Source organism: Haliaeetus albicilla, chromosome 25, assembly GCF_947461875.1.
Source record: "Haliaeetus albicilla chromosome 25, bHalAlb1.1, whole genome shotgun sequence".
In the NCBI taxonomy this organism is placed as follows: Eukaryota; Metazoa; Chordata; class Aves; order Accipitriformes; family Accipitridae; genus Haliaeetus; species Haliaeetus albicilla.
The window spans coordinates 3,549,453-3,571,567 of NC_091507.1; the positions used below are offsets into that span (position 1 = coordinate 3,549,453).

Sequence of the window (22,115 nt, forward strand, 5' to 3'; positions counted from 1 at the left end):
GGTTGTGCTGGGATGAGGCTCTAAACAAAGAGTCAACAAGTTTGTTATGATTGCCCATGCACCTTCTTAGTGCAGATGTCTTTCCAAGGTTACACAGTGGTCCCACCGACAAAAGGAAAAGCTCTTTTTAGTATCATCTCTATGCTGTCTAGTTGAGCTCTGTAAAAAATAAAACTAGGAGCAGTCAGTGCACGGTTGTAAGTTTGACTGGAGTATTCAGTAAATGACCAGCTACAAAAAAAAATAATAATTAAAATACTACTTTGAAAAGATTTGTTTTGTACCACTCATTTCTTGAAATGCTATTTTGACTGCCTCTTTTTGGTGCCTCTTCCTGTCCTTTTTTAAAAATTAATTAGTTCAAATGTAACTGAAACAAATGAAAAATAACTCTTATGATATTTTTTTTTGTTCTTTAAAAAAAGCCTGCAAGAAATACTGGGTCAACAGCTGAAATTCACTTACAGTCTTATATAGTCAAACTGCTGGCATCATCTTCTGCATTCCCAGAATAGCAACCAAGTGGAGACACAGAGAGGAAGCACATGACCCCTGCTTTTTGCTCTGTTAAAAGAATAGAAGAGGAAAAAAGTAGTCCAATCACAAATATGACAACGAAAATTTTTATTTCATAAGCTATATGACATAATTTCTGTCTAGTCTAGTATGTATTCCTAGCTGCTTACTTCGTCCAAAGTCAGGTTACTGTTGCTTCTTTGAGCACAGAGTTATAGAAGTAGGAAAAAAATAAAACAAAACAAAACAATCCACCCAACAAGTAAACATTTAGCATGTTCTAGGAAACAAGCAAAAAGACAGGAAAATACTAATAAAAATAATGAGCATGCTCCTTAATTATCTAAACTGTTTAAACATGGAAAGGTGTGTTTTTCCTCACTGTATCTGTTTCAGATCGTGAGTGCTACTTGAGAAAGCTAACAGTTTTCATTATTTGGTCCTAAGAGACAGTAATATGCCAAGGTGGTGAAGTAGGAGGGAGGTTTCCCTGAGTTCAGGAGTAGTATACCACTGCCGAGCTTCCAGGGCATTAAGGGCAGGCAGCATTTCCACTTTCTACTCCTCCAATCCATTTGAAAATATATCCAGAAAATCCAGAGTTACAGAGATGTCCAAACAAGGTGTTTCAACGTTTCTAAAAATTGTTCATTTTTTATTTGACTAGCACTTGGTTTTGGTTTTCATGAATGAAGCATCTGCCAAATCGGGGGGGGGGGGGGAGTATGTTGCGGGGGAGGAGGGGTGTTCAGATGTGTGTATATACATATCTGTATACATTAGACCCTGGGGGACCCCACCTCATTCGTATTCTGTTTTCTAGATTACTGGGAACAAAATGACATCACTTAACCTGGCTACCATCTTTGGCCCTAACTTGTTGCACAAGCAGAAATCTACAGACAAAGAATTCTCAGTTCAGAGCTCAGCTCGAGCTGAAGAGAGTACTGCTATCATAGCTGTCGTACAAAAGATGATTGAAAACTATGAAGCCCTTTTCATGGTAGGTGGTTGTTTCTTCACATTACTCCTGTGCATTTTTGAGTTAAATGAGGAAATACCTGGCTTGTATTAAAGTAGACTAGGGTGACATAAACTGTGGAAACTGCATTAAATTAGGGTCAATTATTATTGGCAGAAAAAGTAGTCTTCTGTCAAGGAGAGTGCTTTGCAGTAAGCAGTAGTATTAAAAATGTGTACTTATATCTTGCCTGGAATGGTTTCTATGTAGATAAGAGTATCTTCCTTAGAAGATTTCTGTCTTTGGAAATGATGAGGTTGGCTATTCCGCTGCATACTAAACTATGCACCAGCATTGCTCATTAGTGTTGAAGACAAGACTGAAAATGACCTTCCACCTCTCAGTTTTGGAAGTCAGGGAGCCAATTTTTCTGCAGGGAGTAAGAGATCCTTGGTTCATTTAAGGAACAGCCTCCTCTACCGAAGACTTTCTTGTTGGTTGAATGGGGAGGAAGGACAAAGCTTTCTTATTTGTCAGTTGGGTAAGAGGAGTAAAGAATAAATCTGTGTAGTTCCTGAGTTCCTTTCTGTTTTCTTGCTGAAGCGAGGAGGTCCTTCATAAAAGGGATGATGACCTTGGACTTGGACATGTTTACTTAAGATGCAGCTTAGTTAAATCACATTCCTCATGCCTAGCAGTTACCTGGACAGTTCATTCTGTGGCTTTATCTTTTCATCTTTTTGTCTACCAAATTACAGGTTAGCTCAGGATGACTTGTGCCTGAGAGCACCCTGCTCTGGGGTAGCAGAGCCCAGTCAGACCTCGTGGTGGGCACTATCCTGTCTTCATTTCAGTAGGCATGCATCTTAACAAAACCAGTAGTCTTGAAAAGGTGAAAACAGCTTTGGTTGTTCTGTCTTGAAACTAAGCAGCACTGGATGTTACACTGCGGGGACTGGTTCCCAAAGCAAGAGGAAGAACACTCTGGAAACCTCCTTTAGTGCTCCAGCAAAGCTGGGTGCTGCATACCTTGATGGGAGAAGATGGACACACCTGGACTGTGGGCATGTGGGACTGATGGCCACATAGTACTGTAAGGGGAAGGTGTCTACCAGATTCCAGTAGGGAGGAGAGCCTGCGAAAGCAGTCACGAGCCCTGCCTATCAGTCTTAGCCTCACATGAACTTCTTTGTGGTTTTCTCGTTTTTTCCCTCACACTGTATTGCCTTTCATTACATCCTTTGCTTTATTTTTAATCTTGTTCCAGTGAGACACTCAGCAATTTTTTTTTATATTTTTTTTTTAATGCTTTTCACAGTTTGAGGAAACTTTAGGTGCTATTTTTCCTTCCACAGCAGGAAAAGAAAGTGACAGAGCTGGACTGTTGTGCGAAGGTCTGCTGGCCCAGAGTGTGGACAGCACTAGCAAGTTTAAAATAATACTGGAATAAGAATACTTGCATTACTTGAAGTTTTCTTATTGTTGTTTCTCTTTAAGAACATTTTACAGCACAGCCACATCTCAGTACATACTTAGGCACACATTCCGACTTTCAACGTGGAAAGGGTGGGGCGTAGGGTTAGCCTAACCTACATATGGTCTCTTTTAATTGTGACAGATTTATTCCTTTATCTCTTCAGTGCTTGCATTTTCATCTGAAGGTTAAACGGGGGAGGGGGGGGGGGTGGGGTCGTGTTCTTTTGTTTTCCAGAGTAGCTTTTCAGATTGTTGAGGGAGATTAGAATCAGATTTCAAAATGAGAGGCTAGCTGCATGTGAAAGAAAGACAAACCTATCTCGGATGCTCTCCTGAAAGCTGGAATATGTTGATTTGAAATTTATAGAAATGTCTAACAGCTGAGCATCTCTGGGTGCTTTCACTCTTCCCATTGCTGTAGTTTAACAAACAACATGGCAGGTTCTGCCTGTTTTCTGGAGTAATGTCTAGACTCACACATGATAGTTGATCTGTAGGATTGTGTCAAACTGCTCATAGTTAGTGTTTTATAAAGCTTCTGCCAGGGTTTACTTTTGTCTTTTTCATGTTTTCAGCAGCAGCACGGAGAGACTCTTTGTATTCTGAAGATAATTAGCCCAGTACATCATTTGGTAATAGATGCATTGAAAGGAAAAGTCATGTATGTGTAATTGCAATAAAACTCTGGTCATTTGAAATCAGGCAGCAGCAGTTTGTTTTCCAAACGCATAGGAGTGGGGCCAAACCAGAACTGCTGTTTATACTTGACATTTATGCTACTTACAAAAAGGAAAACATCTGGACTCAAGAATTCAGCTACAGCTATAACATACAGTGTATTGCTGCTAAGGTGTTTCTGTGTTTGGTTTGGCATTTTTTTTCTGTTACTTTTGTATATGGGGAGGTTCTAAAACTCTGATTGGCTTCAGCGTTGAAACTGGAACATTTGTGAAATAAAACTTAGGAAACCAGGATGTGTTGTGACACCCAGACCGCAGTTATCAGAATGATTCTGCTGGGTGGTCAGGAAGGTTCTGTTTGTCAGAACAACCCGGGATACTGGGGACTGTTTTTATTAAGCAATTGTCATTGACATCAGTAATACACAAACATGGATTTCATATAGAAGACAGATTCTGACCTTGCTTCATTGATGTTAGGGCCTTTCATATCCAATTCTTATCCATTTCAGTGAATACTAGGGATGCATTAAAACATTTTGTGGGAATGTACAAAGGACTGTTCTTTGCCAGTCTCTGAACTATGCCCAGCAGCTAAATGCAGGGAGACACAACTCAACCACTCTTCGTCTCATTGGCTTTGACTTGTCATGGAGGACGGAGAAGAGCAGCTTGGTCATACATTTTCATCTCCTAGCGCCCAAATCCAGCCCTGCCACAAAGAGGCACTACATAGTGTCTGAAATTTCTTATTTCTCTTAGAGGCTACTGTGGCCTCCCCACTGCAGAGGCAGGCACATGCTGCCTCTCTGTGCCACATCAGTAGCAAGGGACAGCACAAAGGAGACACTTCAAGGGTCCCTCCACCCTCTGTGTCTTAACAGCTGTGACTCTTATGTAGCACCCAGCCCCAAAATCTCAGGATATCTCCTCCTCTACTGAAAGTCCTGACAACTCTGGAGCCCTCTGATCCGTCCCAGTGTGTGCCCAACATCTGCAACAGCTGTTACTTCAGCAGTGCCTTGGCTTCCCTTCTGTCCCTGAATTTCAAGTTCTCATCCATCTACTCAGCCACAACTGCCAGTTAAACAATTAATTCAATAATAGTTATTGCAGCTCTCTAACATCTTCCTGAGATACCAACATAGTAGTTCTCTGTAAGTGTAAGTTTATAATTACATGCATATCATTTCTACACTTGCAAGTTAGTTAACTAAACTGAAGTAAATTTCTGCACAGGAGGAAACCCAAAACCCAGTAGATAGCTGCAAGGAAACCATCAGTGCAAATCCAGTTGAAGGATCATAGATTAATATGCCCTCATTCATTCCGATAAAAGTTCTATAATTCAATAGAACTGTTAGGTTTGGGGTTTGCAGATGCTTTCAGTTGGAACTGAACTTCCTGTTGGAACTTTTTCAGATTCATTTTTATGGAATGAAAGACTGCATTGTTTGGGGGTTTGTTGGTTTTTTTTTTTAAATAATGGAAAACATATTTTTATTTTTCTGACAAAGTCCTCTCGGTAGATTCTTACAAGTTTATCAGCTTGATACAAATCTGAATAGTGAGTTACAGGAAGACATGGATTCTCCTTTACCCTTAAACTTTATTTGGAGTTTATTCTACTGTATAGACAGGCTGTCTAAACAGAGAAGTTACAGCACACCAGGTTTCCAAAAATGTATTCCTATAAAGAGAAGATAATTTATTTAAAGACTGGTGTATCAATGACTATCAGTAAGATATTTTTCCAGCATAGAGGCTAAATACAATTTTTAAAAAAGGAGTATGTGGTCACACAAGTTTTTCATAGAGATTTTGGATCAGTTTGAATTAAATGATGCGTATCTTCATTTATTTTCAAATTATTTCCTTTTTTAACGAAACATGCCTTTTCTGTAACTTGACTCCCTAAATACCTCCCAAACTGAGGTATTCCCCTGAGGAATCTATTAGTAATTCTATTCCTATTTCCCAGGAAATGTCAGGGAGAACAAATGGCCCGTGCAGTGTGACCTGAAGGTCAAGAGATTCAGGCTCTGACAAATTGCATCCAGAAGCATATTGCACAGTTGATGACCCCTTGCTGTGATTGTCTTGCCTTCAGCTCCATCCGTCATGAGTGAACCTGGGCTGTTAGTTCAAGTTTCTCAGATGGTTTCATCTGTTTCAGTGCTTTGAAGGCCAAGTTGAACGTTCCACTGTGATGTGGACAAACTCACTTAAGGATTGATAAGACTCGTGTAAAATGCAGGTGGAAACACAAAGTTTACTTGGGCAGGTTTTGGAGTGCTATTCCTGCTACCTGCCCAGGAGATGTTGCTATATCCTGCAGCAGCTGAAGCTGTCAAGTGTTTTGAAGGTTCATCTCCATATAAAGTGCACTAGAGAGAGTTAACAAATCAGAAGGCCAAACTCGAAAGAAGCTGACACAAATTCTGGCTGAGCCTGTTGCTACTATGCAAAGTCCAGAGTGGCTGGAGATCCAGCAGGACCCACTTGTGAACCTGAGTTATGGACAGATGAACTCTGTAATTACTCAAGTTCTGATTGAGCATAAGCAGGAATTTAAATGCTTCTAGATCCCAGGATTTGGCCATATGGATACCTGAATGCTAAATGTTTATAAGACTTCATTTAGAAAAATGTTTACCTTTGGCAGCTCTCACTGAAATGAAGCAACTGAAGAACTTCATAGCTAGAACAGTTGCTGCAAAATTTCCGTATGAGAAGGACATAAGTAAATCAAATGCCACAGAACATATGAAGAAACATTCTCCTTCCAGTGTAATTACATTTCACGTTGTTTCTAAAAGCAGAGAAGTACAGTTGCTTGCAGTGGAAATTTGTAAATGTCCCCAGATCTTTGAATGGGGATGTAAGGTGAGGACCTTAAACTGGAGCTTTCGAGATTGCGATACATGAGTAATCCCACTGTTGTTATCAGGTCTAATACTGGAAAACAGTGGGTTATTCAACAGTAATCAGCATTTGACATTGTACAAAGTCATCTTTAGTCTTATTTCACCTGTTGTTACATGAAATGTCTCTTCTAAGTGGAAGCTTCTGAGTATTTGTTTTATATACTCTCCGTAAATGTACTTGTAGTTGGTCTTTTAGATTAAGCATAGTACCAAAATCAGTGTATGTGAAAGGATATTAATTTTCCAACTATTTTTTGCTGTCTTCATAGGTTCCCCCTGACCTACAGAATGAAGTACTTATTAGCCTATTAGAGACTGACCCAGATGTTGTGGACTATTTGTTGAGGAGGAAAGCTTCCCAGTCATCGTGAGTAATCTGTTTTTTCATCATCCCTGTTTCTGCTGGGAATTTCTATCTCCCACTGGAAGTGTTCAAAAGGTTCTGGTTTTTCCACAGCTCTTCTGCACTGTCTACAGTGGAGTAGAAATATCCTCCCCATTACACAGACTCTGCCAAAGAAATTATGACTCTTGTACAGTGTTTTCTAAGACAAATCTTGTTTCCCGATTCAGAGGAAAGATTGCATTCTGCTGCAGAGAACAGAATGACATGTACATAAAAATATTCAGTGCACTATTATCTGACAGGGTGTATTCTAGTGATCTGCTGGTTCATGTCTTGGGTTTATTGTAGTCTTCAGTAACAGGAGGTGTGTATTACACTATCCTTGAAAGACACCCTAGAGTGCCTTAACACAATCACGGCTAGCCGTTTGAACCGTTCGTTGTTCTTTTCCTATTGTATACACATAGACGTTGTAAGCAAGTCAACCGCTGCAACAGCAGGTTTATGGAGACTCTTTGGATATTATTTAATTGTATGCTTTGTGAAAGATCTGAAGAGAAAAAAAATCACACTGGTCACTATTGCAGTTATGATACATAATATATTCCAACTTTGTGTATGGTGTATACATGCCTACACCCATGTGCCTTAATTCTATGAGTTTGTACATTCAGATTAACAGGATTCCTGGCTTTCTCATGGGACACACAGTCATTGCCTTTATTCTAATGAATCCCAATATGTCAGACCCCAAAATCACAAAATTTGACAAGTTTGCTTTAAGTAATTTTTAAGAGGTTTCCTAGACTCTAAAGTCTCTGGGATAGATTGGACTTTGTCTTCCTGTGTGTGTGGAAAGTGCCTAGGGCATTCAGTATGTAATTAATATTGAATTTGTACAGTCAGTTAGCTATGATTTTTTTTCTCTCCCTTTGAACATTGTATAGTTGGAGGTAATGTCATGGTGTGCCTGGCTTTAAAGGAAGAGGTATAGAAGAAATAGTATAATTAACACATGGAGGAAAAAGCTTTCTTTAATTATAAAAATTAAAAAGAAAAAATACGTGCAGAATATATCGTGTGTTGTAAAAGATTTTATTAGTTTGTTGACTTAACCACATGAACACATAACGTGCAGTAGCAAATTATCACAGATCATCTGATTTGTGGTAATTGTCTCTGTGTGTTTTCTTAGTGTACCACAGACATGAAATAATTTCAGTTAGTTTGTCTTACTGACAAGTAACCATGTGTATATTTAGATCACAATAAATGCAGGATAATTAAAGGTACATTAGCTGACTTTTACACTTGTTTCACATTTGCCGTGAGCCAAGACCACAATTAGGAAAGACACTGCAAATCACATGACATACGATAAAGTCTGGAGAGACTTCTTTCTTTAAGCCCTCAGTTTGGAATGATAATGTTATTTCTAACTCAAGCTAATAAAAACCTTCATGCTGGATTTCACCGTCTATATAATATAAAGGCATAAAATTGTATCTCACATGTGGCTACACACATCAATTGAGCATAAATTTGTCACAAATCATTGTGGATGTTGACAGATTATTGTTAGATCCTGTTTCCTTTAAGTTAATTGACCTTTCCTTGAGCTTCCTTACTTTTCAGCCAGCACACACACCTACAGGAGAAAATGGATCTTTTGTGCAAAGCTGGTCACAACTGACAAAAGGGGCTTTGTAAGAAAAGGTTATGAAACCAAATAGGAACATACAGCTACACTAGTACCAATTTATTGCATTTTCAGTAATGGGCAGGTGAAGTATCACTGAGATAAGAAAAAGTTACTATCTGTCATTTTTCTTCTAATCTGCTATCATGTAAGTGATTTATTCTTAATGTTAATGAGATATGTTTTCACTGTGATTGCAACTTCTTGGTTAAGATATTCCAGGCAATTAGAGGAAATGTTGCTTGTGTTATTGCTAGGGGTGTGATGCTCTTAAGAGATTAATCTATTTCAGAACATAATCTCAGTTTTGAGGCTACGTGTCTGTTGGTTATTTTTCCTGTAAGAAATGTGAGGCAGCAGACAAGGAGGTGTTTGTCTTGATTTGATAAAAATGAGCCTCCAAAATACATCCTGACTACTCTTGGAAATTTCCTTGGTCAAGATCCAAATTTGGATCCGTGGAACAGAAAACTTTATATATTCTTGAGACAACCTTCATCAGAAGAGCTAGTTGGCTGCATAGCATAGTGTATGGAATCAACTTCAAGACTTTAATGTCGTATTAATTGCTCTGAAGGTCCTGCTTCTGTAATTGCCCTCACATCTCTGCTTTTGATGTCATTACAAATGCTTTCTTGGCTCTGACCTAACAGAGGAAACACAATCTCTTTTCCTCCCCAGAGGAGGACAAATCAGATGTTCCTCATCTTTTAATTCTCTTAAGAGCTGAGCATCATGAATAGTGTGTCAGGGAGTTCATGGAAGTCGTTCATGGTAAAGCACTAATTACCATTGGGAGCAATTATGAAGTGTGCTTTTGTGGATGACTTCCCAACTTTTTTATATGTTGGCTTGATGGCAATGGAATTTGGGGTTTCCAGCTGTAAGATGAAGCATCTTTAAACTAACACAAAAATAAAATCTGTTTCTTATGATTATTTATTGCTTATCATGGCTAGTAGTCCTGTTAGAGTGAATATGTTTTGAAGTTATAGAATTTTCAGATGTTTTTGGATGGTGATGATGGATTTTAATCCATCCTAACCTGTGGCACAAAGATGAAGCCATAGAATAGGCCATACAGTATGTGTAAATGCAGTTTCCAAAGCTTCAGAGGCTCCCTGAATCATTGAGTCCTCTACCCTGTTACAGCAGCAAGCATATCATAATCTCATAATAATCTGTTTTGTTGGTGGCACGTGTGTTGCTCAAATATGTGTGGAAATTACTGCTGCTTGCTGCCAAGGCATCACACTCCGTATGATTTGCCTCTTGTAAGACAAAATTGTTTTCCCACTCAGAAGCTTTAAGGTGTAACAGAAAAGGATTTCTGCCAAAACCAGAAAGGGATTTCCTGTTTTGATGACCTTGATGCCAGTGGAAAAGTAGGAATATCCCCAGTAGAAGTATTTATTATTATTAACGTTTTTCCAGTTCACCCATGCAAGTAGACTCTGGTGGATAACATCAGTTCAGAAGGATGCCAGTTAAAAAGGAGAGCCCAAGACTCCTTCAGAGCGTAGTTGATTTTTATTTTGGAATCTGAAATAATATTTTGGAGCACATGTGGCATAGGTTCCTTCTGCAGCTTTCAAATCTTTCAGTTTGTATATAACCACTTTTTAATCTTTCCCGTAACATAGTTCATAACTACTAGAAGGTACTTTACTTGCCTTCCCATTGCTCACATTTGATAGTACATAATCTTCTATTATTCTCTGTGGAGATCGTAATATGCCCTTACTAATAGACTGCATATAGGCGAGTAGGTATCTCGCGCAGTATTTACATTTGCCTCCCAATTTAGTTTTTCCCCAGTGTGTGGGTAGAGAATCTTAGAGCTATCCAAGTGAAGATTAATTTTGAATTTTAGTAAGCATCTGTTTGCAGCTGAACTCCAACTATAAAGCAAACAGATGCAAAAGTTTTGTTTTAAGGAATATGTGAGAACTGATTCTATATTTGGAAAGATGCGAGCCAAAGTCTTTTGCAAGTTGTGTTTTGTTTTGTTCATGAAGAGCATGGTAAAGCTGCAGATGCATGAGCTCAATTTCCAACTTTAAAGTATTCATTCCATTTTGATGGTTTCTTGTAGTAAGATTGGCAGAGTCCACAGGCATTTTCTTTGATTTTTGAAACTATTTTTTCTAAACAAATTTGAAAGTGATATTATATATATATAATTGCATGGGCTTACTAGCAGAAACTGTAAATGAGTTTAGAAAGTTGAACATTTGGATCTTTCCAAAGACTTGACAGTTTCCATTCAAGTAAATTTTTATCAGGAGCTCTGTCTTGAGAAGAGATAGACTATAACAGAACATTCAAGGTAAGACATGAAATCAGTGTTTCACAAAGCTCAAGTTTATGTTCCCACATTCTTTCGTTGCCATTTCCCTTTCCCCTATTCCTTGTGTTACCTTGCCATGGCTGAGTGGTGGCATACCTCTCTCTTCGCCCTGTGCAACATAGCTAGGTTTTGATCCTGCAAAGATTTACATGCGATAAGCCTTATTGGTGTCACCGTTAGTGCTAAGTATGTCTGTATGCTAGCAGGGTGAGGTTTAGATGATGTTCAGCCAAGAAAGCTGGAGAGAAAGACATTTGGTCATAGGAAACCTACAGATACCAACATTTCTCCCCTTTTCTCTCAGGTCCTTCTGGTTCTTCTAAAATTCCCAAGACATTGCTTAAATCTCGTCTTAACTCACACTCACTGCACAAGCATTTTTAGAACTTAGAAGGGCAGAAAGAAAGGAGTAAGGGACAAAAAAGAGAAAAAAGATTTGTGACAGAATTGTACATACTTAAAAGACCATAATTCTTCAGTGTGTGGCTGCTTGTAGATTAATTTACATTGGACTCATCTTCAGATGAGAAGTTGATATGGGAAGTTACGTAATTGTGGCATGACTTACTGTTTTTTTTATTGACTCCCCAACATTACCATACCAACCACACTGGGAAGCCTGGGACAGTGCTACTTTGCCAAATGGCAGCTCTGGTTTTTTGACTTGGCCCCAGTTAAGGTTCAGGATCAGTTCAGTGATGGATTTCTTGCTGGGAGTCACCAAAGAGTAAACTTAGTTAATTCATTCCTAACACTTTGTGGTTGCTTTTATACTAGAAAAAAAAATATGGAATACTGAATAACATAATAATCATGATGTTGAGTTTATATATTTTATGTTTTGGTGCATGCAATATGTAATTGACTGAGAAAAAAAAACAACAGCTTGAAAGTGGTGTTAAGTTTTGTCATTATTTCTGTACTAGTATTTAGTGTGCTGTGGCTAGCCTGTCTTACTACTGTGTGTTTTCCTTATTTTCTTTCTTCAGTCTTATTTTATTTGTCTGGAAAGAGGGTTGTTGTTCCATAACAAGTAATGTGCTTTGGGTGCTCGCTCAGTTCAAGCTCTCTTTGGATTTGATTCTGAGAAGGGCTCACCATGCCCAGTACAGTTCACTTACAAGATTGAGCCTCTGTTGTATCACATTCAATTAGAGCAGATATTAATGTGAGGTCACTGAGAGAAGCGTTTTGACTCGAGAAGCAAACAAGAAGCATCTAAGAAACAAAGATCAAGGTGCAGAGAAATGAAAAATGAGTAATGGAAATATAAATTAGGGAGGACCAATAGGAAAAAACTTATGTTTGTTTACAGACTATAGCTACGTATTCCTTGGCAGGTTCAGTGACTCATGGACTGCCTCTGATCTGTGTAGTGAATTGTAATAGTTCAAGAAATCTCCCTCAATGTTCCCAACACGTTTCAAAAATGAGAGTTGTCTCTCTGAGCCTTGGCTGTACTTTGGTGGGGGTTTTGTTTGCCTTTTTTTGTCAAAATGAAATGCAGGCCGTGCTCTTGGTGACGTAAAGGTGAAAGGGTAAAAGAAGTTGCAGAAGTTATCAGGAGAGTCAGTTATTTGCTGCCCGCATCAGAAGTACAGTAGAGACATCTGCTTGTCCCCTGTAGAATATTTACCTTCTGACATTTCTAGAAGAGGATCTTTCTCACAGTGTGAGAGGCGAGCTATGGTTTTGATTTCCCTGACTGTGTAGTACTTCAGAATGGAAGAAGTGATTTTAGCATACTGCTTAGCATCAAACTAATCTTCCCTATCATGCCTACAGATTTATTGTTGCAACAAGCTAAATTGTCAAGGTAACATAAGGAATTGATTCACTATTTAATTTCCTGTGGTGAACTGTACAGTTGTGTGGGTTTTGTTGTTTTCCTTCTTGACAGCAACATCTTTTGATTTTTAGTGGCCTCTGCTGGCCACTTCATGGCAGAAGTTTTACTCATGGAAAATTCACCTCTGTACTGCTTCTGACGTGTTTTCATTTCAGCATCTGTGATCATGCTCCTGTATTTGATTTCATTTGTATGATGTCAAACTGCACCTGTAGCTGTGAACATAAAGCATTTTTCATTAACAGTAGTTTGTTTATCAAAATTTCTCAGGAGCCCTGAGATGCTGCGGTCGGAAGGTTCCTACTCCACAGGAGGAAGACATTCTTCCACAGACTCCAACAAAGCTTCAAGCGGAGATGTCTCCCCTTATGACAACAACTCCCCGGTACTGTCTGAGCGCTCGCCGATAGCAACGCAAGAAGAAGTTGCCCGCAGCCCAGAGAAGCTGTACAAGGTACCTGAACAGTACACACTGGTTGGACATTTGCAGCCGAAGACAAAGGAGAATTCTTCTGCATCACAGGCTGGAAAAGGTAGAGTACATCCTGCTCGTGTTCCTCTGCCTCAGTGACTGATGGGGGTTTCTGAAGTAATTGGAAAGTGTCATTTTTGTATTATCAGCTACGAGGATTTGAGGAGCAATGGTGTAAATAACCTTAGAAGAAATGACTGACCAACGTCCTTTTTTTGTGTTGAGCCTGAAGGGTCTGTGCTCAGTCCTCCTCGTTAGCTCAGCCAGCCATCAGGGATGCATTTCTCAAAACGGGGAGCTATTATTTAGGAAAACAGAACTACGTATGTCCTGCTTTTCAGCCTGTCTGTGGCAGTGTGGCAAAGACTGATTTCTAGTCCTGCTCCGTAGGACTGTAATACCTGCAAGGTTATGGTCCAGACTTTGGAAAAATCTGAGACTTTAAGACATGACTCTACAAATTTTCTCCAATTGAAAAGAATGACCTCAACACCCTCTCACTGGAGAACACAGCTGAGCTGCACAGCTTTACATCTGCTACCAATTACACACCTAACAAAACTAGTGCAGGGATCCATAATTTCCATAGCTATCTAGGGAGTGCACACCTGAATGATTTCTTTGGTAAAGAACTGTGGTTTAAACTGATAGCTCACCAGCACTTCAAGATGCTTTTCATTGAAAAATATTTATTTTAAAAAATTTACATTCATGAAGTGAGCCAAATTTTAAGAACTTTAAATGCTTAGGCATGCAGATAACTGGTGATATTTTTAAAACCATTTCATGTCAGAGGTACTGGTTAGGCACTTAATTCCCCTTGGAATTAATGGCATTTAGACTATTATCTCAATTATATGCTTTATAAATGCCAGTGGGCATTTATCTTACGTATTCAGCATCTAAATCTCTGAGTAGGTTTCAAAATTTGGTCAGATTTCTACTAAGTTATGAACAGGAAATTACATGAAGTTTTATCATATCAGCATCACAACGATACTGGACCATGACAAATTAGGAAATTCCTTTACTGCCAGATGGAATCAGAAAAAGGCATGAATCAGTTACAATGCAGCATGATGCCTGATGGGCACATTTCCTGAAATCTCTATTCTGTGACAGCACTTCCGTGTAAGACCCAAGCAATGCTGCAGGTTGATAAGAGCATACCTTACAGTGATCCCTGGGGCTGGGGCTGCCTGAGGGAGCTTTGCCATTCTTTCCCATAAAAAGCACATGAACTACCTTCTGTTGGCCAAATCTTCCCATTCTTGTGCAAATTCTCCGACTGACTTCAGTAAGGCAGAGGACTTAGGGGAAATTCCACTCTCTCAGCAAACTCAGGCATCCTGCCCATACAGAGCTTACTGAATCCCATTACAGGATTCGAGCCTGAAACAGCAAGTAACTGTCAACAGATACGTTTGAGATGTTTGTGTTAGGTGCGCGGTAAGTCAGATGCTAACAACTCTGATACCTTATGTAAGGTTTTACCATTCCATTTGTATGTTTCTAAATAATGGCTTTAAGAGGATCAATTCATCATCTTTGTCCTGCTTTTACTGCTGTTTAGATGTCTCTGAAGATCATTTTGATATCTGGGGCACCTGGCATTCAACGCTGAAAAGTGGCTGCAAAGATCCAGCTATGACAGGTCAGTTATTTCTCAAGTTTTAAGCCCAAATCTAGCAAAGACATAAACAATTTCTTGGTTTTGAGAAATCACAGTGAAACCAGTAGGAGAATTCACATTGTGCAAAGTTAACTTTTAAAAGGTGACTGTTCAATAAAATAGAGAAGCGCAGTGGTTATACAAATGTGGCAACATCTGAAACTGTCGCAAGATGATTTCAAAAGTTGATTTTAAATTTTAAATTACTTCAAAAAACAGTTTTGTATTCTTCTGTGTCCTTGGAAGGTGGACGCGTGGTGGGGATTTGAGATCGGCTGCCGCGGTGGCACAAGCGGAGGCTGTGAGGTTGGCAGCCTCATGAGTCCCTGACCCATCCTGCCTTTTTTTTTTCTCCCTTCTGCACCCACCTCACAGAAGAACTGTGAGACTAAAATGCCCACCTCCTTTTCAAGCATTTGAAGGATGTTAAGTGCTGCAAGGCTTTGTGTCAGAGCAAAGTATTAGAGTCATCGGGTGATGTATTAGACATGGCTCAGACAGATGTAGGGCTGCTGCTCTGTGTCCTGAAGGTTCGGCCAGTGGTGGGGCTGATACACCTTCAGTCGCACAGCCTGCTGATAAAAGCCCTCATCCCTCTTCTACAGTGCGATGCAGGGGGAAGGCAGTAACTTGTTAAATGCCACGTAAATGATGACGCAGACTGACGCCTTTCTGTCTCTGGCCCCCAGGTTCTTACGGGAACATTTATGAAAGCAGCTTGCTGCGACCTGGACAGTGCTCTCTTTCCCAGGGGAACCTCGCCACGTCTTCTCCTCGGTGGCAGGGCAGCTCCTCCGAATTGGACATCGGCAGGCAGGTCATGCGAAGGAGCCAGACGACTGCTGCCATTCCCGAGTGTCAGCTGCATCCCGTGGCGTCTCGGGCGTGCGGTAACACACAAATTGAAGTCGGCGGTAGGAGTTCAGACCTGTCACACTCCAAGTCGGAGCAGCACTTGACTTTAAGCAGCGTGGAGGACCTCGGTGAGCGTGACTCGAACGCGGGTTGTTCACAAAGCACAGCCAAGCCCTCCTATAGGAAAGAGCGGCCGCCACCCCCCTACCCAGGCCCAGCAAAAACAAGCTCTGCGTTGTCACAGCGATCAGGCGTTTCTTCAACGTTGCACTCTTTGTGGAGACTTCAACGCCAAGAAAAAAGTTCAGGGACCAGAGGAGCTGGAGGACCGCCAGCCAAAGCCCCTGACCAGGCCACCTCCAGGCAGCAGCGGCTGGCCCCGCACACCCAAGCGGCTCACATCTATTCCACGGCACCTCACAGTCAGAACAGTAAAAATGTTTCAGAGGCGGACTGGCACGACTGGCAAAGGGAGAGGTGGCAAATTTGGGAGCTGTTGTCGGCCGATAACCCCGACGCCCTCCCAGAAACGCTTGTATGATCAGACTCTGCAGAACTGCTACTCACACCTATGCCTCCGACTCATAGGAAAACAACGGTGACATTGGAAAACGGGGAGGGCTTGTTTGTTTTATAAAAACTGAATTGCGTATACTTTTTTTAAACTTTGTTCACTTTAATTTCTTAACAGCACTGTCAAGCAGTCCATTTACAAATACAGTATGTTCCTGTTTTTCAGCAAGCTTTTGAGAAAAAACAAGATGAAAATTTTAGTCTAACAACTCGGTATGCATACGCTGTTTATAAGATAAAACTGTTGCTTTGATGTTGCTAAAAATGTATTTATATATCTGCAGTTTTGATGATTGTATATTCTGTAATGGGTATTGTACGATAATCATATATTATGTTTTCATATACAGATGTCAATCAATCATGACTGCTTTTTTTTTTAAATCACTGCACTTACATTACCGTGATATGCATTGGAATTCTATAGAAAGTGCACAAGCTGGTTTCTGTGCTTATATAAAAAAAAACCAAACTGTTAAAGGGGGAAGTTGTCCTTCTTTTCACTGCCTATTGAAAAACACTAAAATAGAGTGGAACGTGAAAAGCCATATATTTTATAAGGGTAGTAGTGAGCTTAGAAGGGAAAATACCAAATATTTTTTTTCTTATAAATATATTTGCAAACAAAATTAAAATTTGATACAAGATTGTAAAAATATTTTTTTAGATTCTGGTAGGAAGCAGCTCAGAGAATCAACTAAGAGCAAGGCCATGCCTGAACCAACTAAGGATGTAGTGCAAAGGTCTGCCCTCCCATTCTAGAGGAAAACCAATGTTATGTATACAGGATATAATATATATATTTATAAATGTATGATTTTATGTATTGTTCTAAAACAATAAACTGGAATCCAAATTTTAGAAAACAAAACCCAATAAATTGAGGTGTGTAACAAATGAGAAAGAATATGGCTTTTCCTTTGAAATAACAAAGCTTCAGCCTTAAGAAGGTTAGAGAAAGGGAAAAAAAATGCAGACAGACACATGAAGGGGAGTCACACAGTTTCAGAAATGAACATGATGTTTGGAGAAGTTCACAGCTGCATTTCTATAAATATTGTGCCAAAGTGTGGGTCAATAGTACTTCTTCAATAACTGTATGTTGCATTGTTAAATGTTGCTGTTTTATACACGTTCTGGTGTTTTTAAGTTGCAAAATTGTTTATGGCCAGCAGGTGGCAATGTACTTCAGTATTCTAGAGAAAATTCTTTTTATCACTTGATAAGGGAAAGTGTATCATATCAAAAGAATTTTATAAAACATATTAGTCTTAATTTTAATGAAGTTGAAGACTTATTCAGTGATGTTGTCTTTAAGTTCTATCTTGTGCCATAACGATGGAATAAAAAGCTAAGCAAAATAATGAGCATATTTTTGCTCCTTTTTTTTGAAGTAAGGTTTCTGTAAAAATTGATGTGTTTTTATTTCATTCTTGAGTATCTCTGTCACAAACATCTAAAAGGCTTGGGAGCTTAAGGACCACTTTCAAGTATGACTTAAATGTACAAGATCTGAGGTTTTACTTGAGTTTTAGCCTTAAAATCCATCATATAAAGAGTCTGCCCATCGTATTTCCATTTCCCAAGTAAAGTTATAAGATAAAAGCACCAACCCAAGTTGAAAGGGGCAGGATTTGGCCTTTGGCTGTTGTAGCACTGTCAGGCTGGTCAGCTCTTTTTCCGAATACTGCATTCAGAATAAGTCTCAGCTCTCTTCTGGTGGTTGCAAGGCAATTCCAAATATCGTCTTGATATGAGACTTGATAGGAAAAGGTTCTTGCATGTAGCTTGTTGCAGCAGCCCTGTGTCAATTTATTACCAAAAAAACCCCCACCCTAAATTAAAAAGATAGTGGACTATAAGGAAGGACAAAAAGGAGCTCTCACAAGCCATCTTCACTATTTGATCTTGTCTCAGTATTATCCCAGGCTTGATCCAGATTTGCTACAGGGATTAAAGCTCCCTCATAGTCCTCAAAAGCAGGCATAGTGTAAATCCTGCTGCAGAAGATACTCTATTCAGTAGATGTCCATCTCTTCATTATAAATCCCTTTCTAAATACAGAAGCACCCACACATTTTTAGTGAAGGATGTCCAATGATTACTCAGCCTCATAAAGAGCTTGCTTTTCGCCAGTACCGCTCTCTGTATGTATGTGTATGTTACCATCTATATGGAGTGTATGCGAAAACGGACAACAAAAACCAAGATCACTGCTGGAGGACAACCTTGTCTGCACACATTTCAATATACAATTGCTTCGAAGAAAAGAGATACAGAATTAATTCTGATGAATTAAAGTAATGCTTGCCAAGATTACATCATTTCTGTCTGTTGTTTTCATTTGAAGAGAACAGAGCAAAATTATCACGAGGAGGTTGAGGATGTAGTAATTTTTTAGTTGTACCAGGCTGAAATCAGCGACGTAATTTCTTTTGATGTCTTTTTTTATATTTCACAAGAAATGTAGCTGTGAAAGATTGTTTCTAGTTTTATGTTAGCTGGTAGATCCGTGGGGGCACCCCGCCGGTTTGTACCTAGGATTGAAAAACCACCTTTTTCCCCTAATGGTCCGCACTACCTTCTCTCGGAGGGTGTCCCTCAGCTGCGAGGAAGGGTGTGCTGCACTCGCAGGTGAGTCCAGGAGAGGTGAGATGTGGGTGCCCCAAGGATGAGGTGCCTGCGGGTTGCCCGTGGGGCAGGGGTTGCTCTTCTCTCTTCCGTTGCAGAAACAAAAAAATGAGAGGAATCAGTGCAGCTCTAGCTACAACCCAATGTGGTGGGGAACCTCTGAGCCAAGGGAAAAACAGGAAGGCTCAGACTTTAAAATATTCCTTTAAAAATTACCGTTGCTGCTGTCTTTTAAAACAAGATGTGGTTACACAGTTGACTCACCCAAGACCACGCTCCGCTGCTGAGGGGTAGGTTGCACCTTCTCCCTCCTCCCCAGCCTCCCGTCCCGGCCCTTACACCAGTGCTTGGAAAGGTGGGAGCAATCCCAGGGCTTGTTGCTGTGGCTGAAACCTGTCCTGTACGAGGAACACATAAAATTCAGATAGCTCAGGGTCTTTCACAACTGGTAGGCGCGGGGAAGAGAAGGGACAGGGTCAGAGCTGGGGGAGAGGTGGAGGGTGGGACTGGCCACCCCTCCAGTTCTCTTAAAGCTCCTCGTGCAACTGCGGGGCTTGCTGCTTCGACGTGTAGGCAAGAGCCTGGCCAAGCACTTGAGAGCAGCTCTGTGTTTAAGCCAAGCAAAAGTGCCGGCTTGGGTGCTTGAAATCTCTTGAGTGCTCTGCCGTCTACGTCGGGAGCCTGGGCTGCAATCGTGGCGTAGATTAATGCCGCTCAGAACTCCGCTGTTGAGATGACGTGGTTCGATGGGCCGGGATTTGTGGTTGTGTGGTCAGAGGGGGGGGGGGGGGGGGGGCTGTTTTGTTGTTTCACTGGTATTGTTTGAGGTCAAAAACCTCAATTCCAGCCTTTCTGGATCACCATCTTGTTCTGTGGCACTGGTCTGGCAGAGGGTCGGGGACTTTTCTCCTCTGGGAAACACATGGGATGTCTGAGCCGCACCTTGCTCCCTCTCTCTTTCCTTCTTTTTTTGCGTTCGTTCCCCAAGAAAAGAAGAGAGTAGCTCCACTGCACGATGCCGTAACCTCACAGAACTGCAAAGCGGTGGAAATGGTTCTCAGTTGCGTTAAAAGAGTATCTTGACATCAGTAAGCCCTTTTACAACATCACTGAGAATAGCGAGCTACTGCTGCACTACAGTTGCTTTAGGGGAAGACATCGCGGCGTCCAGACCGTGCTGCAGAGACCGCAGAGCTATTCAAGGCATGTAGACACCCAGAGTGCTGGGTCATAAAATGCACCCTCTCTGAGAATAGCATTCATCTAATTTTCCTGAAGTTTAAAGCATCTCCAAAGGTGGTATCTACATCTGGAAAAGTCATTCACAAACTCCCTTTTTATTCAGTGGAGAGAGAGGGGTATTTCTGTGCCACCATCCATGCAGCCTACTTGAGTCTTTCTTTGAAGGATGGCTCCTTTGAAGGGCTGGTCGCTAGAAGAGCCCGTTTCTTTCCACTACCTATATAAAGGAAGCCTAAATAAGTTCCCCAAATAGAGATCTCTCTATAGTAACCCTGCAAGTTTGGCTGAATGAATCCCACCCTAAGGGTCTGGTAAAATAGAAAATGGACGGCGATCCCCGCAACGGTAAGAAGGAGTGTTTAATGACACCGTTGTCTAATGCCAACAAATTATTACAGCCTGGGGAAAGGAAAGGAAGATGTTCAGCCTACCTTTCCAGCACCTGGGAAAAGTGAAACTTATCCGGAGGCCTCGGCGATGTTGTGATGTTCCCAGGGCTCTCGGGCGAACCTGGGGCTGGTGGGGCTGGCAGAGACAGCGCTGCTCCTGGGGGCCTGGGAAGGCAGCTGGCATAAGGAGACGGCATGCTCAGCTCTGCTGGGTGCTGTAAGAAATCCAGGCTTTTGGGAAAGTGAGGGAGAGAGACACTGCCTGGTCTGGAATTGCAATTTTTGTTGTTGTTGCTTGGGTTTTTTTTTAAAAAATGGGATTTATTTGTTCACTGAAAACTCTTTTTCCAGCTGATCTGAAAGTGTTCGTGAACAGGACCAGGATTCAATTAATTTGTTCAGCGAATTAAAAAATGAATATGGGATTTATGAAAGGAACCTGATTTGGGCATTTTAGAAATATAGGGAGGAGGGGGTTGTGCTGAATCCCAAGCAGCACTGGCAAATGGAGACAGACAGATAAAATCTTCCTTGTGAAAGACAGGGGTTAATCTTCTTTCCTCTGCTGCTGAGTAAGCAAATGTATTTGCCACTGGAGTTTTAGGCTCACAGAGGGAGGGAGAGAAGAGGAGAGCTGGTTTTATCCACTTCTCTGCAGAACAGCATTTGGGAAGGGGTAAAAGAGCATGTTAGAGCAGGCGAGAGCAGTATCTCCAGCTGGGTGGTTGCCGCACTCTGTGGATGATGACTTGAGCTGCAGCCTCTGCACATTCTTCTAATGATTATTTCAACTTTTAAACAAAACGGAACGATTTTTTAACCGTGTCTCTGTTAAACAATGGGGACATGAGGGGATGCCTCGGATCACCATTTCCTTTTGCTGGGCTCACTCTTTTCCGTTTCCCTATATCCCCTTCCAACCACAGCTATGAGCTTTAATTAAAAAAAAAAAAAAAATTAAAAAGGGCTTGGAAAACAAAAGCATTTGCTTCAGAATCCGGGGTGGAAAAAAGAATCAGACCTGGGAAAAAGATGAGAAAATATCTGGCCCCATCCTCTTCCCTGCACGTGTGCTGGGGGGGGCTGAACGCTGCTCACCGGGAGGGAGCGATGCCGGATGGTGGACGGGTGCTGAGCTGTGGGGCTTCACACTCAGGCTCCAGGAGGAGAGGAAGGTGAGCGTGGATGTGCATAGGGCCACGCAGGCAGCGGGCAAGGTGCCGAGACCAGCCTCGTGAAACTCTCCTTGCAGTCGGGACGGGGGGACATCCCCGCTGCTCTGGCCAGATGGGACCCTGTAAAGCTGAACCACCTCTGCCCAGACCAGGTGGCTTATAGGCACAGAAACCACAACTCCCAGCTGGTAATCACCGACAGACTGGTCCCTGCTTGGGCGCTTTACCTGTCTAGTCAGGAAGGAAGATTTCTTACTGCGTCATCTCAATAAAATTCCAAATTTGGTCTACTTTGAAAAAGG

At 41.1% G+C, this 22,115-nt stretch overlaps 1 protein-coding gene across 6 annotated transcripts in view; it reads left to right on the plus strand.

Annotated features, from left to right (window-relative positions):
* ARHGAP6 (Rho GTPase activating protein 6) overlaps nucleotides 1–17,740 on the plus strand; it is a 339,711-nt gene extending 321,971 nt beyond the window's left edge. For all 6 annotated transcript variants that reach the window (XM_069770410.1, XM_069770404.1, XM_069770408.1 and 3 more), the window contains 5 exons: nucleotides 1,340–1,519; nucleotides 6,830–6,927; nucleotides 13,075–13,337; nucleotides 14,850–14,930; nucleotides 15,638–17,740. In XM_069770410.1, coding sequence (XP_069626511.1) covers nucleotides 1,340–1,519; nucleotides 6,830–6,927; nucleotides 13,075–13,337; nucleotides 14,850–14,930; nucleotides 15,638–16,344 — 1,329 coding nt within the window. In that variant the 3' untranslated portion in view covers nucleotides 16,345–17,740. The remainder of the gene's footprint in view (nucleotides 1–1,339; nucleotides 1,520–6,829; nucleotides 6,928–13,074; nucleotides 13,338–14,849; nucleotides 14,931–15,637) is intronic.
* Nucleotides 17,741–22,115: the final 4,375 nt, after the last annotated feature.